Source organism: Myotis yumanensis, unplaced genomic scaffold, assembly GCF_028538775.1.
Source record: "Myotis yumanensis isolate MYYU_CA2020_CCGP unplaced genomic scaffold, mMyoYum1.0.hap1 SCAF_42, whole genome shotgun sequence".
Taxonomy (NCBI): Eukaryota; Metazoa; Chordata; class Mammalia; order Chiroptera; family Vespertilionidae; genus Myotis; species Myotis yumanensis.
Genome location: NW_027223793.1, coordinates 66,360 through 80,394, shown reverse-complemented (window position 1 = coordinate 80,394; position 14,035 = coordinate 66,360). Strand labels below are relative to the sequence as shown.

General features: G+C 46.6%; 1 protein-coding gene and 1 pseudogene across 1 annotated transcript; both read left to right on the top strand.

The window, feature by feature from the left end:
- Nucleotides 1-4,767: 4,767 nt before the first annotated feature.
- LOC139000921 (proline-rich protein 23C-like) lies at nucleotides 4,768-6,418 on the top strand. The gene is made up of 2 exons (XM_070402862.1): nucleotides 4,768-4,777; nucleotides 5,673-6,418. The coding sequence occupies exons 1-2, from the start codon at nucleotides 4,768-4,770 to the stop codon at nucleotides 6,416-6,418; spliced, it is 756 nt and encodes a 251-aa protein (XP_070258963.1).
- Nucleotides 6,419-8,293: 1,875 nt separating this feature from the next.
- On the top strand, nucleotides 8,294-8,659 carry LOC139000920 (transcription initiation factor TFIID subunit 10 pseudogene; annotated as a pseudogene).
- Nucleotides 8,660-14,035: the final 5,376 nt, after the last annotated feature.

Below are 14,035 nucleotides of genomic sequence, written 5' to 3'. Positions count from 1 at the left end.
CATTTCAACTGCTATGACATCAAAATCGTAATGATGCTAAAATGCTATGGTGTTACAGTGGCTATGTCTTAACAATGGCCATAAGAAATGAAGTTTCAATGTCTACGAAACTACAGTGGCAATGATATTATAATATATATGATAATATAGTCACTGTGATGTCACAATGGCTATGCCATCACAATGGCTATGCCATCGCAATGGCTACGACATTGCAATGTCTATGACTTAACAATATCTATGACTTCATAATGGCTATGACCTTTGAATGGCTATGATGTGAAAATGGCTATAACTTTAAATTTGCAGTGACTTAACTATGTCTATGTCATTATGTTGCAAATTATGTTACAATTTCTCTGACATTATAGTGGTTATGACCTCACAATGGCTACAATTATACGATGGATATGATGTCAGAAAGGCAATGACGTTACAATGTCTATCACGTTATTGTAGCTATGACGGTACAATGCCTGTAGCATTATCGTAGCTATGCCGTCTCAATGGCTGTGACATTAAAGTGGCTGGAGGTTACAATGGCTATGATATCACAATGGGTTATGAAGGCACAATTGTTATGACACGAGAGTGGCTAGGCCATTACTATGGATATGATGTTTCATTGGCTATGACATTACAGTAGCTATGATATTGCAAGAGCTATGACTTTACAATAGATATGATGTTTTAGTGGCTATGACATCACAAATGGTATGAAGTCACAATTGATAAGACTTCACAATGACTATGATATCACAAAGGCTATGATGTTACAATTGCTATGACGTCACAATTTCTACGACGTCACAATGGCTATGACAATACAGTGGGAATGACTTTACTATGTCTATTACATTATAGTGCCTAAGATATTACATTGGCTGTGACATTATAGTGGCCAGGACGTCACGGTTGCTGTAACGTCATGATGGCAATGACATCGCAATTGCTATGAAGTCACAAATGACATGACTTCACAATGACTATGATATCACAAGGGCTATGATGTTACAGTGGCTATGATGTCACAATGTCTATGAGGACACCATGGCTATAACGGTACAATGTCTGTGATATTATTGTGACTATGACTTTACAAAGGCTATGACATTATAGTGGTTATGATGTCATAGTAGCTATGACATTAACACGGCTCTGATGTTTTCATGGCCATGATGACGACAGCTATGATGACAATGAGTATGCCGACACAATGGCTAGGATATTACAAATGCTATGACTTTACAGTGTATATGATATTACAAAGGTTACGACATTTCAATGGCTATGACATTAATGTGGCTATGAGGTTTCAATGGCTATGATGTCACAATGCCTATGACATACTAATGGCTATGACGTCACAATGGCTATTACAGGACAGTGGAAATGACTATACTATCTCTATGACATTGTGGTGCCTATCACGTTACGATGGCTGTGACATTATAGTGGCTATGCCATCACAATGTCTATGACATCATGATGGTTATGAAGTCAACGGCAATGACATAACAATGTCTATGAAACTACAGTGGCTTTGACCTTACAATATATATGATGTTATAGTCGCTGTGATGTCACAATGGCTATGTCATCACAATGGCTATGCCATTACAATGGCTATGACATCACAATTTCTATGACATCATAGTGGCTATGACATTCCAATGGCTATGAGATCACAGTGGCTATCTAGTTACAATGGCTATGCCATCAGAGTGGCCATGACTTTATAATGACTCTGACGTTACAATGGCTAAGACATCACAATGGCTATGACATCAAAATGGCTATGATGTTAAATTTGCAATGACTTAAGTACGTCTGTGTCATTATGTTGCCTGTGACGTTACAATGGCTATGACATTATTGTGGCTATGACGATGCAATTCCTGTGGCATTGTAGTAGCTATGACTTTTCAATGGCTATGAAATTAAAGTGGGTATGATGTCACAATGGCTACGTCATCACTATGGCTATGACTTGATAATGGCCATGACATCACAATTGCTATGAAGGCACACTTGATATGACTTCACATTTATATGATGTCACAACAGCTATGATGTTAAAATTGCTATGTCACAATTGCTGCAACGTCACAATTGCTATGACGTTACAATGGCTCTGATATTATCATGACTATGACTTTATAAATGCTATGACACTATAGTGGGTAGGACGTCCCAGTGGCTATGAAGTTACAATGGCTCTGATGTTATGATGGCTATGACATGATGATGGCTATATTGATAATGACTATGCCGACACAATGGCTATGATATTACAAATATTATTACTTTCCAATGTCTATGACCTTACAAATGCTATGACGTTTCAATGGCTGTGACATTAAAGTGGCTATGAGGTTACAGTGGCTATGACGGCACAATGCCTATGACATTACAATGGCTATGACGTCACAATTGTTATTACACTGCAGTGGCCATGACATTTCAACTGCTATGACATCACAATCGCAATGACGGTAAAATGGCTATGATATTACAATGGATAGGTCTTGAAAATGGCTATAAATTCACAATCTCTATGATGTTACAGTTGCTATGCAGTCACAATGGCTATTACAATACAATGGCAATGACTCTACTATATCGATGACGTTATAGTGCCTATAGTATTACAATGGCTGTGACATTATAGTGGCTATGACGTCACATTGTCTATGGTGTCAGGATGGCAATGACAGCAATGGAAATGACGTTTCAATGTCTATGAAACTACAGTGGCTATGATATTATAATATCTATGATAATATAGTCGCTGTGATGTCACAATGGCTATGCCATCACAATGGCTATGACATTACAATGGCTATGATATCACAATGGCCATGATTTTGCAATAGCTATGACATTATAATGGCTATGACATTACAATATCTAGGACATCAAACTGGCTATGACATCACAATTGCTATGAAGTCACAATTGCTATGACTTCACAATGACTATGATACCACAAGGGCTTTGATGTTACAATGGTTATGACATCACAAGTGCTACGACATCACAATGGCTATGACGTCACAACGGCTATGACAAGACAGTGGCAATGACTTTACTATGTCTATGACATTATAGTGCCTATCATGTTACAATGGCTGTGACATTATCGTGGCTATGACATCACAATATCTATGACGTCATGATGGCTAACTACAGTGGCTATGACATTACAATATATGTTGTGTTATACTCACTGTGATGTCACAATGACTATGCCATCACAATGGCTATGACATTACTATGGCTATGATATCACAATGGCTATGCCATCACAATGGCTATGACCTTTGAATGGCCATGATGTTAAAACATCTATGTTATTACATTTGCAGTGACCTAACTGTGTCTATGTCATTATGGTGCCAATGATTTTACAGTGCCTGTGACATTATAGTTGCTATGACCTCACAATGGCTACAATTTTATGTTGGATATGATGTCCAAAAAAAATGACGTTACAATGTCTATCACATTATTGTGGCTATGATGGTACAATGCCTGTGGCATTATAGTAGCTGTGACGTTTCATTGGCTGTGACATTAAAGTGGCTATGAGTTACAATGGCTATGATGTCACAATGGCTATGAAGGCACAATGGCATGACACTAGAGTTGCTATTTCATTACTATGGATGCAATGTTACACTGGCTAAGACATTACAATAGCTAAGATGTTACAATAGCTATGACTCTACAATAGATGTTATAGTGGCTATGATGTCACAATGTCTATGCCATTATGGCTATAACATTACAATGGCTATGACATAACAATTGCTATGAAGTCACAATTGATATAACTTCACAATGACCATGATACCACAAGGGCTATGATGTTACAACTGCTATGACGTGACAATGGCTATGACATCACAAAGGCTACAAAGTTACAATGGCTATGCCATCACAGTGGCTATGACGTTACAATTGTTCTGAGGTAATGATGGCTATGACATCTGACGATGCAATTCCTGTGGCATTGTAGTAGCTATGACTTTTCAATGGCGGTGACCTTAAAGTGGGTATGACTATGATATCACAATGGCTATGTCATCACTATAGCTATGACCTTATAATGGCCATTACATAACAATGGATACGCCATCACAATGGCTATGACATTACGATGGCTATGACATCAAAATGGCTATGAATCGCCGTCACCCATTGGAGGTCAGGTTTAGTGTGGGGACGCTCATACCCCAGGCTAGGCCCCCACATGTGCCCGCCCTTCAGGTGGCATTCACCAAAAGCATCTCAAGGAAACATTCTCCTGAACCTGGCTGCGATGCCTGGCGTGCTTCACCGTCGCCTCTTGTGCGGACTCCTCGGACCCAGGACCCATGAAGAGTGTTGGGGGGGGAAGGTTATTTTATTTTTTCTTTGCTCGTTTCTCGTCATTCATTGCAATTGATTCTATTTCTCGGCAATGAATGGTTACAAACTTCGGTCCCATTTGTATTTTTTTAATCAGTAGAATTTCTGGATTTTAAGGACTATTTCAGTGCTTATCGTTGCCTGTCACATATCTGTCTGTGCTTTCCATCAGTGGCAAACGGATGCCCTTAAACCTAATGAATTTACAAAAAAAAAAAAAACAAAAAACAAAAAAAACTTAAAATGACCTTAACCACATGCTTCATTTAAGAATTGACATGTAAGTCTATAGAAGCCCTGTTCACTGTCTCTGCTATCCAAGTTGTCAACTGTCCTTGAATACATCTAGCAGTGATGGAGTGTGGTGTGAGGTAGAGCTTTACCTTGGGGGTGGTTTGGGGTGTGTGTGTGTGTGTGTGTGTGTGTGTGTGTGTTCTCTTGGTTTTTCAACCTCCACTGTAAGGAGAGGCTGTTCATTTGTCCTAAGTCAAGAATCCAGGTAACCACACAACGAAAGTCATGAGAGGCAAGCGAGAAATGTGAGAAAGGAATTCAAAACACTCAGTAAACCATAACATCGCAAGCACCCTTAACTGGCTATAAGCTCTTCCAGTATAAACAGATGACAAGATCCAATTGAAAGACAAAACAGAACCCTGCAGGTGTGGCTCAGTAGGTGAGAGGTCCTATCATGCAATGGAAAGCTGAGGGTTCCATTCGGGGTCACAAGGGAATCCTGGTCAAGGGCACACACATGGTTGCACTGACCAGGTTCTATCCTGGCTCTGGGCAGGGTGCTTTGGTGGGAGGCAACCAACTCATGTTTCTCTCACATCACTGTTTCTCTCTCTCTCTCTCTCTCTCTCTCTCTCTCTCTCTCCTTCTGCTGAACGTGGCTGCGATGCCTGGTGTTGATTCCTCCAAAGGAGGCCACGAGGGAGGGGTGCGGGAAGGGGGAGACCGGAGACCCAAAAACACCGAACAAAGCAGGCCTTGGAGGTTATGGGAGGCAGAGGCTGAAGTTGAGGTGAATAAAATGTGTATGCTTTTGTATATTAGCTCTGAGAGCAGGATGCCAGAGGCCACCAGCAGCTGGTGGAGGCAGGCGAGGAGCTCCCCAGAGCCCCCAGATGGAAAGGGGTCCCACGGCCACCTTGATTTGTGACTCCTGGCATCTGGACTCTCAGGGGATTCCTCTCTGTTCTTGTAACCCCCTTCTTTGGTGGCAGAGGGACATGGCGACTCTAGGAATTGAATAGGATGCAGCCGCATCCTCAGCCCCAGCTCCCATGCTGCACCCCAGTGTGAACCGGACTCTGGAGGACCCGGGCCCGCCAAGCGCTGCCGGATTGAGGAGCCTGCGGGCCCTGAAGACGGGATGGCACCCAGCCTGCAAGGCCCCCCGGTGCCCTGGGCCGTAGACGCGCTCACCTCAGTGCTGGTCGTGGCTGAAGGCTGTGCCCTGCCTAGCGTCAACACGGTCCTGGAGACCCAAAGCAAGCCCACATTGGTCCCACCAGTATCTCTGGTCCCTGAGGCGCGCTTGGGCTCTGGAGAGGGGGCGCACTCGCCCGTCGGCCTGGAACCCGGCACTCTCCTGGATGATGCTCCCACAGGAGCCATCACTATCCAGCAGGAATTCTGCACGTCAACCCCACACATCGCCCTCCCAATAGAGGCCCCCCACCAGGACGAGGAGGTGTCGTCCTGGTTCCAGGCTCCCTTGATGCTCCCTGCAAGCTGGCTCACTGGAACCCGGTCAGGCAGCCCACTGCTCCCACACGGCCCCATCCGAGGGCCATGGCCTCCACCCCTGAGGCCTAGTCCAGAGAGAAACGCACCTGGGCCCTACTCCAACCTGAGCTTCAATCTGTGGAAGCCCTTCCCAAGCTCACCGCTCCAAACTCTACCTCTGTCCCCAAGCCCCAGTCCAGGTCCTCGGGTTCGCCGCCCCTGGCTGCATGCTCTGGGGCCTGCTCCAAAGGCCTGGAAATGCCTGTTTTAGGAATGAATGGGATGCAATCCCTCCTCAAGGGGCTGAGGACCAGGAGAAGGGATTCTGATAGCTGTTGTGAGTTTACCACACATGTGAAAACAATGAATAAAGACAGATGCTCTTTTGATGCAGGCTGCTTTGCAGAATTATCGATCAATGGTCACCACCAGGTAAAGCACCGGCAAGTCCGTGCGTGCATGGAGCTAAGCCAGGACGTCGTCTTGCACTGCTTACCGAGGGAGAGCTGGCAGGGTGCTGTGTCCAATGAGGGAGTTGAAAACAAACAAACAAACAAACAAAAATCTTAAAATAACCCTCCTTATAAAAACCTTTAAAAAAAATAAACTCTTTAAAAAAAAGAACAACCCTCCTTAGAAATGACATCAATCCAGCCTTTCAATGCCCAGAAGCTTAGGCAAGCCCAAGTGGCCTGGCCCGGACTTGGTCTCTAGGTAGGGGCTTGACCAGCCATGCAGGGAGGGAGCGTGGCGGGGCGGGTGTCCACCAGATGACCCAGCTCAGGCGGGGCCGTCCCGCCCTGTGCTGGTCGAGAAGCGCCAATGCAAGCCGCCCTCCTGCAGCCAGAGCCCTGTGCCTGGACTTGACCTGAGCATGGAAGGACCAGCAAGGGGCACGCTAATATACAAAGCCATACACCTTTTATTCACATCAACTTCCGCCTCTGCCTCCCATGACCTCCAAGGCCAGCTACATTCGGTGTGTCTGCGTCTCTGGGCTACCACCTTCCGCCCCCTCCCCACCCCCCCTCATCCCCCACCCACGCCCGGCCCATTTCCTTCGAGGAATGAATGCCAGGCGAAGCCACGTTCAGCAGAACCTTTTATTTCAGTACTTTCGCAGGGCCTAACTTGGGGGCATGTGCGCCCAACAGGTGATGCTTTCACAGTTGTCACAGTCCAGGGGGCGGCTGATTGGTCGAGCGGCTGATTGGGCTCCTCCCACCAGGCTCTGGGGCTATAAAAATAAGCAGGGTCTTCTGTGCGGAGCTTCTCAGCCCTAGGCTCGTTGTCTTGGTCGCCATCGCCTTCCTCGTTCTCCAAGGGAGCTTTCAGGGGAGAGGTCTCGCCAAGACCCGGTCCTGGGTCATAGAAGCCGCTGAAGCACCTGGCTAGCACCTGGCTAGGCTGCTGATCAACTGAACGCCGTCTCCGTGCCGTTTCGTCTTTGCCGGCTCTGTCCCCGCCTTTGGGAACGCCTGGAACGCCTGGGCTGGGGTCCCAACAGAGGCACAGGAGGAGCTAGCCATATCCCAAGATGATGAAGAGAACGGAAAGTCATCCTGAGCTGCCGCCAGAGGTCATCCAAAAGCCTCGCAGCCGCCTGCACATGCACTTGCTGGAGTCTACGCAGGCTCTCCATGCACTGGGCCAAAGGAGGAAGGATGAGAAAGCTGGCTCGGACCCCAACCTCTGGAGGCCGCACAGGAACAGCTCCTGCGCTGCGCGAGAAGTGACGGACGGCTGAGCTGAAGTGCTGCCTCGATCCCAGGCCGACTCCGCGCCCGCAATGGCCAACAAAGTGAACATGTCTGTGGACGACGTCACTCAGCTGAACCAGAGCCAGTGGGGAGGCTGCGGCGGGGCTGGCACCCCAACAAAGGCAGAGGAGAAGCTCGCTATTCCCAAGAGGAAGGGGAAGAGAAGTCATCCTGAGCTGCCAAAAGAGGCCATCTAAAGGCCTCGCAGCGGCCTCCAGAGGCACTTGCTGGAGTCTGTGCAGGTTTCCCATGCACTGCGCAAGAAGAGTGATGCGAAAGCAGACCCGTCTTCCTCACGGGCCCTGGGAAAATCAAATAATGCCAAAGGCCCCCCAGCCACGCCAGGTTTTCCAACAACCGCTGGATGCGAGCCGCATGAGGGGGCCATGTCTAATGGGGTTTATATGCTGCCGAGCTCGGCCAATGGAGGCGTGAAGCCAGTGGTGTCCAGCACACACCTGCTGGACTTTCTGGGGCAGCTGGAAGGTTACACACCTACCGTCCCAGATCCGGTGACTCGTTTCTACCTGAACCACGCTGGCTTAGAAGCTGCAGACCCTCGCATAGTTAGGCTCTTCTCCATAGCTGCCCAGAAATTCATCGCAGATATTGCCAACGATGCACTGCAGCTGTGCAAAACGAAGGGCACCGCCTCTCGTGGCTCCGGCAAGTACACTCGAACCATGGAGGACTTGGCCGCTGCCCTCAGCAAGTATGGCATCGATGTGAACACACCGCCCTATTTCACCTGAGCCACCCAACCTATATGTACTTGTCTGCCCCCTAATCCCCCACACCGGCCTGTTTTCATAATAAACTTTATTTGGACAGAAATAAAATCGTCATTCCTGTCTAGTCTATTCTGATTGGCTAGTTCCTTACACAACAGGGATTTTTAATTGGTTTGCAAGCCCGTTTTCTAAGGCCCCTGTTGGCTTCGCCCCGCCGCTGGCGGCGCCATCCGGGGCCTGCTCCCAAGACCCGGAGAGGCCTGTTTTAAGGATGAAAGGGCTGCAATCCCTCACTGATTACCAAGGGGGGAGCTGGCGGGGTCCTCTGGCCAATGAGGGAGTTTTTTTCTTTTTTTTTTTTTTAAACAACAAACAACAAAAAATAAATAAATAAAAACCTCCTTGCCAAGACCGGTTTGGCTCAGTGGATAGAGCGTCGGCCTGCGGACTGAAGGGTCCCGGGTTCGATTCCGGTCAAGGGCATTTACCTGGGTTGCGGGCACATCCCCAGTGAGAGGTGTGCAGGAGGCGGCTGATCAATGTTTCTCTCTCATCGATGTTTCTAACTTTCTGTCTTTCTCCCTTCCTCTCTGTAAAAAATCAATAAAATATAAAAAAAAAAAAAACCTCCTTAAAAAAAAACCCCACCTTAAAAACAAACAAACAAATCAACAAAACCGCATTTCTTAGAAATGACATCAATCGAGCCTTTCAACTCAATGCACAGACGCTTGGGCAAGCCCACGTGGCCTGGCAGGGACTTGGTCTCTGACCATCCATCCAGAGAGGGAGCATTGTGGGTTTTTGGGAGGTGGAGCAGATGACCCAGCCAGGGCAAGGACGTCCCGCCCTGTGCTGGTCGAGAAGCGCCTAGGCAAGACGCCCTCCTGCAGCCAGAGCCCTGTGCCTGGACTTGACCTGAGCAGGGAAGGACAAGCAAGGGGCTCGCTAATATACAAAACCATACACATTTTATACACATCAACTTCAGCCTCTGCCTCCCATGACCTCCAAGGCCAGCTACATTCGGTGTGTCTGCGTCTCCGGTCTACCACCGCCCACCACCCACCCACAACAACACCCCACCCTCTCCTGGCCCATTCGCTTCGAGGAATGAATGTCAGGTGCAGCCATGTTCAGCAGAATCTTTCCTTTCGATCCTTTGGGTGAATGCCACCTGAAGGGGCATGCCGTGCGGGGCCTCCCTTGGGGCATGTGCGCCCCCACCTGAAACATGAGGCCCTACCGGTGACGCTTTCACTCCTGGGGGTGGCTGATTGGTGGAGCCGGTGGGCAGCTGGTTTGGCTCCTCCCAACACGCTCTGGAGCTATAAAAGAAAGCACAGTCTACTCTGCCAAGATTCTCAGCCCTAGGCTTGTTGTCTTGGTCATCCACCATGTTCACCAAGCAAGCCTTCAGGGGAGAGATCTCGCCAAGACCCGGTCCCTGGACATAGATGGCGCTGGAGTACCTGGCTGGAACCTGGCTAGGCCGCTGATCAAGTGGACTTGCCCCCTGCGCCCGACAGGTGTGGGCGCCAGACGCTTCACCAAGCCCGCCCCCCCCTCCAGTTGCAGACAGTGAGTGACACTCGCCCTCTGCCATTCTCCAGAAGCACCGCCCGCAGCGCCACTGGGATGTTAGGCAGCCACCTCCTCAGCCTCAGCTCCCATGCTGCACCCCAGTGTGAACCGGACTCCGGAGGACCCCGGCCAGCCGAGTGCTGCCAAATTGAGGAGCCCACGGGCCCTGAAGATGGGGTGGCCCCCCGGTGCCCTGGGCCGTAGACGCGCTCACCTCAGTGCTAGTCATGGCTGAAGGCTGTGCCCTGCCTAGCGTCAACACGGTGCTGGAGCCCAAACCCGAGCCCGAGCCCAGGTCGGTCCCGCCAGTGTCTCTGGTCCCTGAGGCGCGCTTGGGCTCTGGAGAGGGGGCGCACTCGCCCATCAGCCTGGAACCCAGCGCTCTCCTGGATCATGCTCCCACGGGAGCCGTCACCATCCAGCAGGAATTCTTCTGCTGGTTAGTCCCACACCGCCAAGCGCTGCTGAAATGATTGGTAGAATCAACATCATTAAATTGTCTCTACTGCCAAAGCAATCTATAAATTCAGTGCACTTCTCATTAAAATACCAAGGGCATATTTCACAGACCTAGAACCAACTCTTCAAAAATTCATCTGGAAGAAAAAACGACCCCGAATAGCTGCAGCGATCCTGAGAAAGAACAAAGTAGGTGGGATCTCAATGCCAGATATCAAGCTGTATTACAAAGCCACTGTTCTCAGAACTGCCTGGTACTGGCACAAGAACAGACATATAGATCAATGGAATAGAATAGAGAGCCCAGAAATCATCCCCAACCAATACACTCAATTAATATTTGACAAAGGAAGCAAGAACATACAATGGAGTCAAGATAGTCTCTTCAATAAATGGTATTGGGAAAATTGGACAGATACATGCAAGAAAATGAAACTAGACCACCAACTTACACCATACACAAAAATAAACTCAAAATGGATATAGGACTTAAATATACAATGGGAAACCATAAAAATACTAGAAGAATCCAAAGGCAACAAAATCTCAGACATATGCCGAATCAATATCTTCACCGATACTGATCCTAGGGCATTGGAAACTAAAGAGAAAATAAACAAATGGGACTACATCAAAATAAAAATTTTCTTCACAGATAAAGAAACCATCAACAAAACAACAAGAAAGCCCACTATATGGGAGAATATATTTGCTAATATTATATCTGATAAGCACCTATTCTCCAACATTTATAGGGTACTCATACAACTTAACAAAAGGAAGATAAACAATCCAATCAAAAAATGGGCAAAGGACCTAAATAGACACCTTTTAAAAGAGGACATTCAGAAAGACAAGAGACATATGAAAACATGCTCAAAGTCGCTAATCATCAGAGAGATGAAAATCAAAACAACAATGATGTACCATCTCACACCTGTCAGAATGGCTATCATCAGCAAATCAACAAATGATAAAGTGCTTGAGAGGATGTGGAGAAAAAGGAACACTTGTGCACTTCTGGTGGGAACGCAGACTGGTGCAGCCACTATGGAAGACAGTATGGAGTTTTCTCAAAAAACTGGAAATGCAACTCCCGTTTGACCCTGTGATCCCACTTCGAGGAATATATCCCAAGAAACCAGAAACACCAACCAGAAAGGATATATGAACCCATATGTTCATAGCAGCACAATTCACCATAGCTAAGATCTGGAAACAGCCTAAGTGCCCATCAGTAGATGAATGGATTAGAAACCTCTGGTACATCTGCACGATGGAATACTATGCAGCTGTAAAAAAGAAGGAACTCATACCTTTTGCAACAGCATGGATGGAACTGAAGAGCATTGTGCTAAGTGAAATAAGCCAGTCAATGAAGGAAAAATACCACATGATCTCACTCATGCATGGATAATAGAGTCCATTATAAACTTTTGAACAATAATAGATACAGAGGCAGAGTTGCCTCGAACAGACTGTTAAACTACAGCAGGAAGGCCGGGGAGGGGGGCGAGGCAAAGGGGGGGGTAATAGATCAACCAAAGGACTTGTATGCATGCATATAAGCATAACCAATGGACATATGACACTGGGAGGTAGGGGAGGCCAGGGCATTGTCAAGGAAATGGGCAAAAAACGGAGACATATGTAAGACACTAGTAATAATTTAAGCAATAACAAAATTATTATTTAAAAAAGAAGAAAGAGACCTTCCTTAGTATAAGCCACTGAAGTTTTGGGAACGTTTGTTACTCACCATAACATCTAGCCCAGCGTTTCTCAACCTGTGGGTCATGACCATATTGGGGCTTGAACGACATAATCATTTCACAGGGGTTGCTGAAGACCATCGGAAAACACATGTGTAATTACATATTGTTCTTGTGATGAATCACTATGCTTTAATTATATTCAATTTGTAACAATGAAAATACATCCTGCATATCAGATATTTACATGACGATTAATAACAGTAGCAAAATTATATTTATGAAGTAGCAACGAAAATTATTTTATGGTTGGGGGTCACCACAACATGAGGAACTCTATTAAAGGGTCACAGCATTAGGAAGGTTGAGAACCACTGATCTAGCTGGTCCTAATGGGTGTGCTTTAACAATTCTACTCTCCTGGAGGCAGCAGAGTCTAACATTTTAAGTCAGATCTCTGTTATTAGAAACACTTGGTTTTGCTTTCCAGCCCTGCCTTTATTTAACTCTACTATCAGGCAATTTACATAAAGCCTCTGAGCCTCAATTTGCTCTTCATAAAATCTCAGTTTGCAGAAAGGACTAAATGACATAATAATGCATGTAAAGTACTGAATTCCAGGTCTGGCACATGCAGTAAACATTTGGTAGCTATTAGCTCCATAGTTCCACAATGTGTACTGAATACAAACATTCTAACATTGTATGAAGGGTTAACCTTTTGTTCTTTGTAGTATTTCAAATGTTGTTTTTAAACAAATAAAATTGTACTGTATATATTCTCTCATAGCCTGATTTGTCTCCTAAAAATGTCATTTTTTATTAAAAATAAAAAATCTGACAGCTGGTATAGCTCAGAGGTTTTAGAATCTTCCCATGCACAGAAAGGTTTCTGGTGAAATTATTCATGAAGCACAGCCTAGTGCCTCTGAAATAGGCACTGTTCTCAGGAATCTGGCTCGATTCCCAGTGGGAGGGTGAGGGGTTGACAGGAGGCAGCTGATCCATGTTTCTATTTTCCCTGTCCCATCCTATCTCTCAAAAAACAAATTAACAAAAAAATCAGTTGGAGACAACAGACCGCAGAAACTACCACTGGCCACCCGATCCTAATGTTGTTATTTCCCAGCAACATTCTGGCTTCCAAACACCTATATTCTCAATGGTCAGTGAGTGACTGGGATACTATTTACACCTGGGAGGCCTGGAAAGGTATATTACCCAAAGGGCTATGCCCCTAATGATGGCTGGGTTTAGCCAATGAAAACCCAGGAGAGGCATATTATCCAGGTGTACATGGTTGAGGGTGGGAGTTCCTGCATCTACCTGGTGGTCATATTGACCTCTTTGGTCTGTTCACAGAGAGTGAGGCTTCCCAGTGCCAGGTCTCCAGAAGGACAAGGCATCAGAGGCAGTATCCCCCTATGAAGGGGTGTGTCTGAGGTTTGCTGAGCCCCAACACACCAGAATTTGGGCTTGTGTGACTCCTGGACACCTCTCTGCTTACAGAGTTCGACGATGCCTTGTTGAGTTAACCCTCCAGCCTGGTGTGTGGGCACCTCTGGGGTCCTGCAGTCCCGGTCCCACTGCCAGGAACAGTGAGTTCATGTGTAGCAAAAGGTGTGATGGCAAAAGAGGTTAA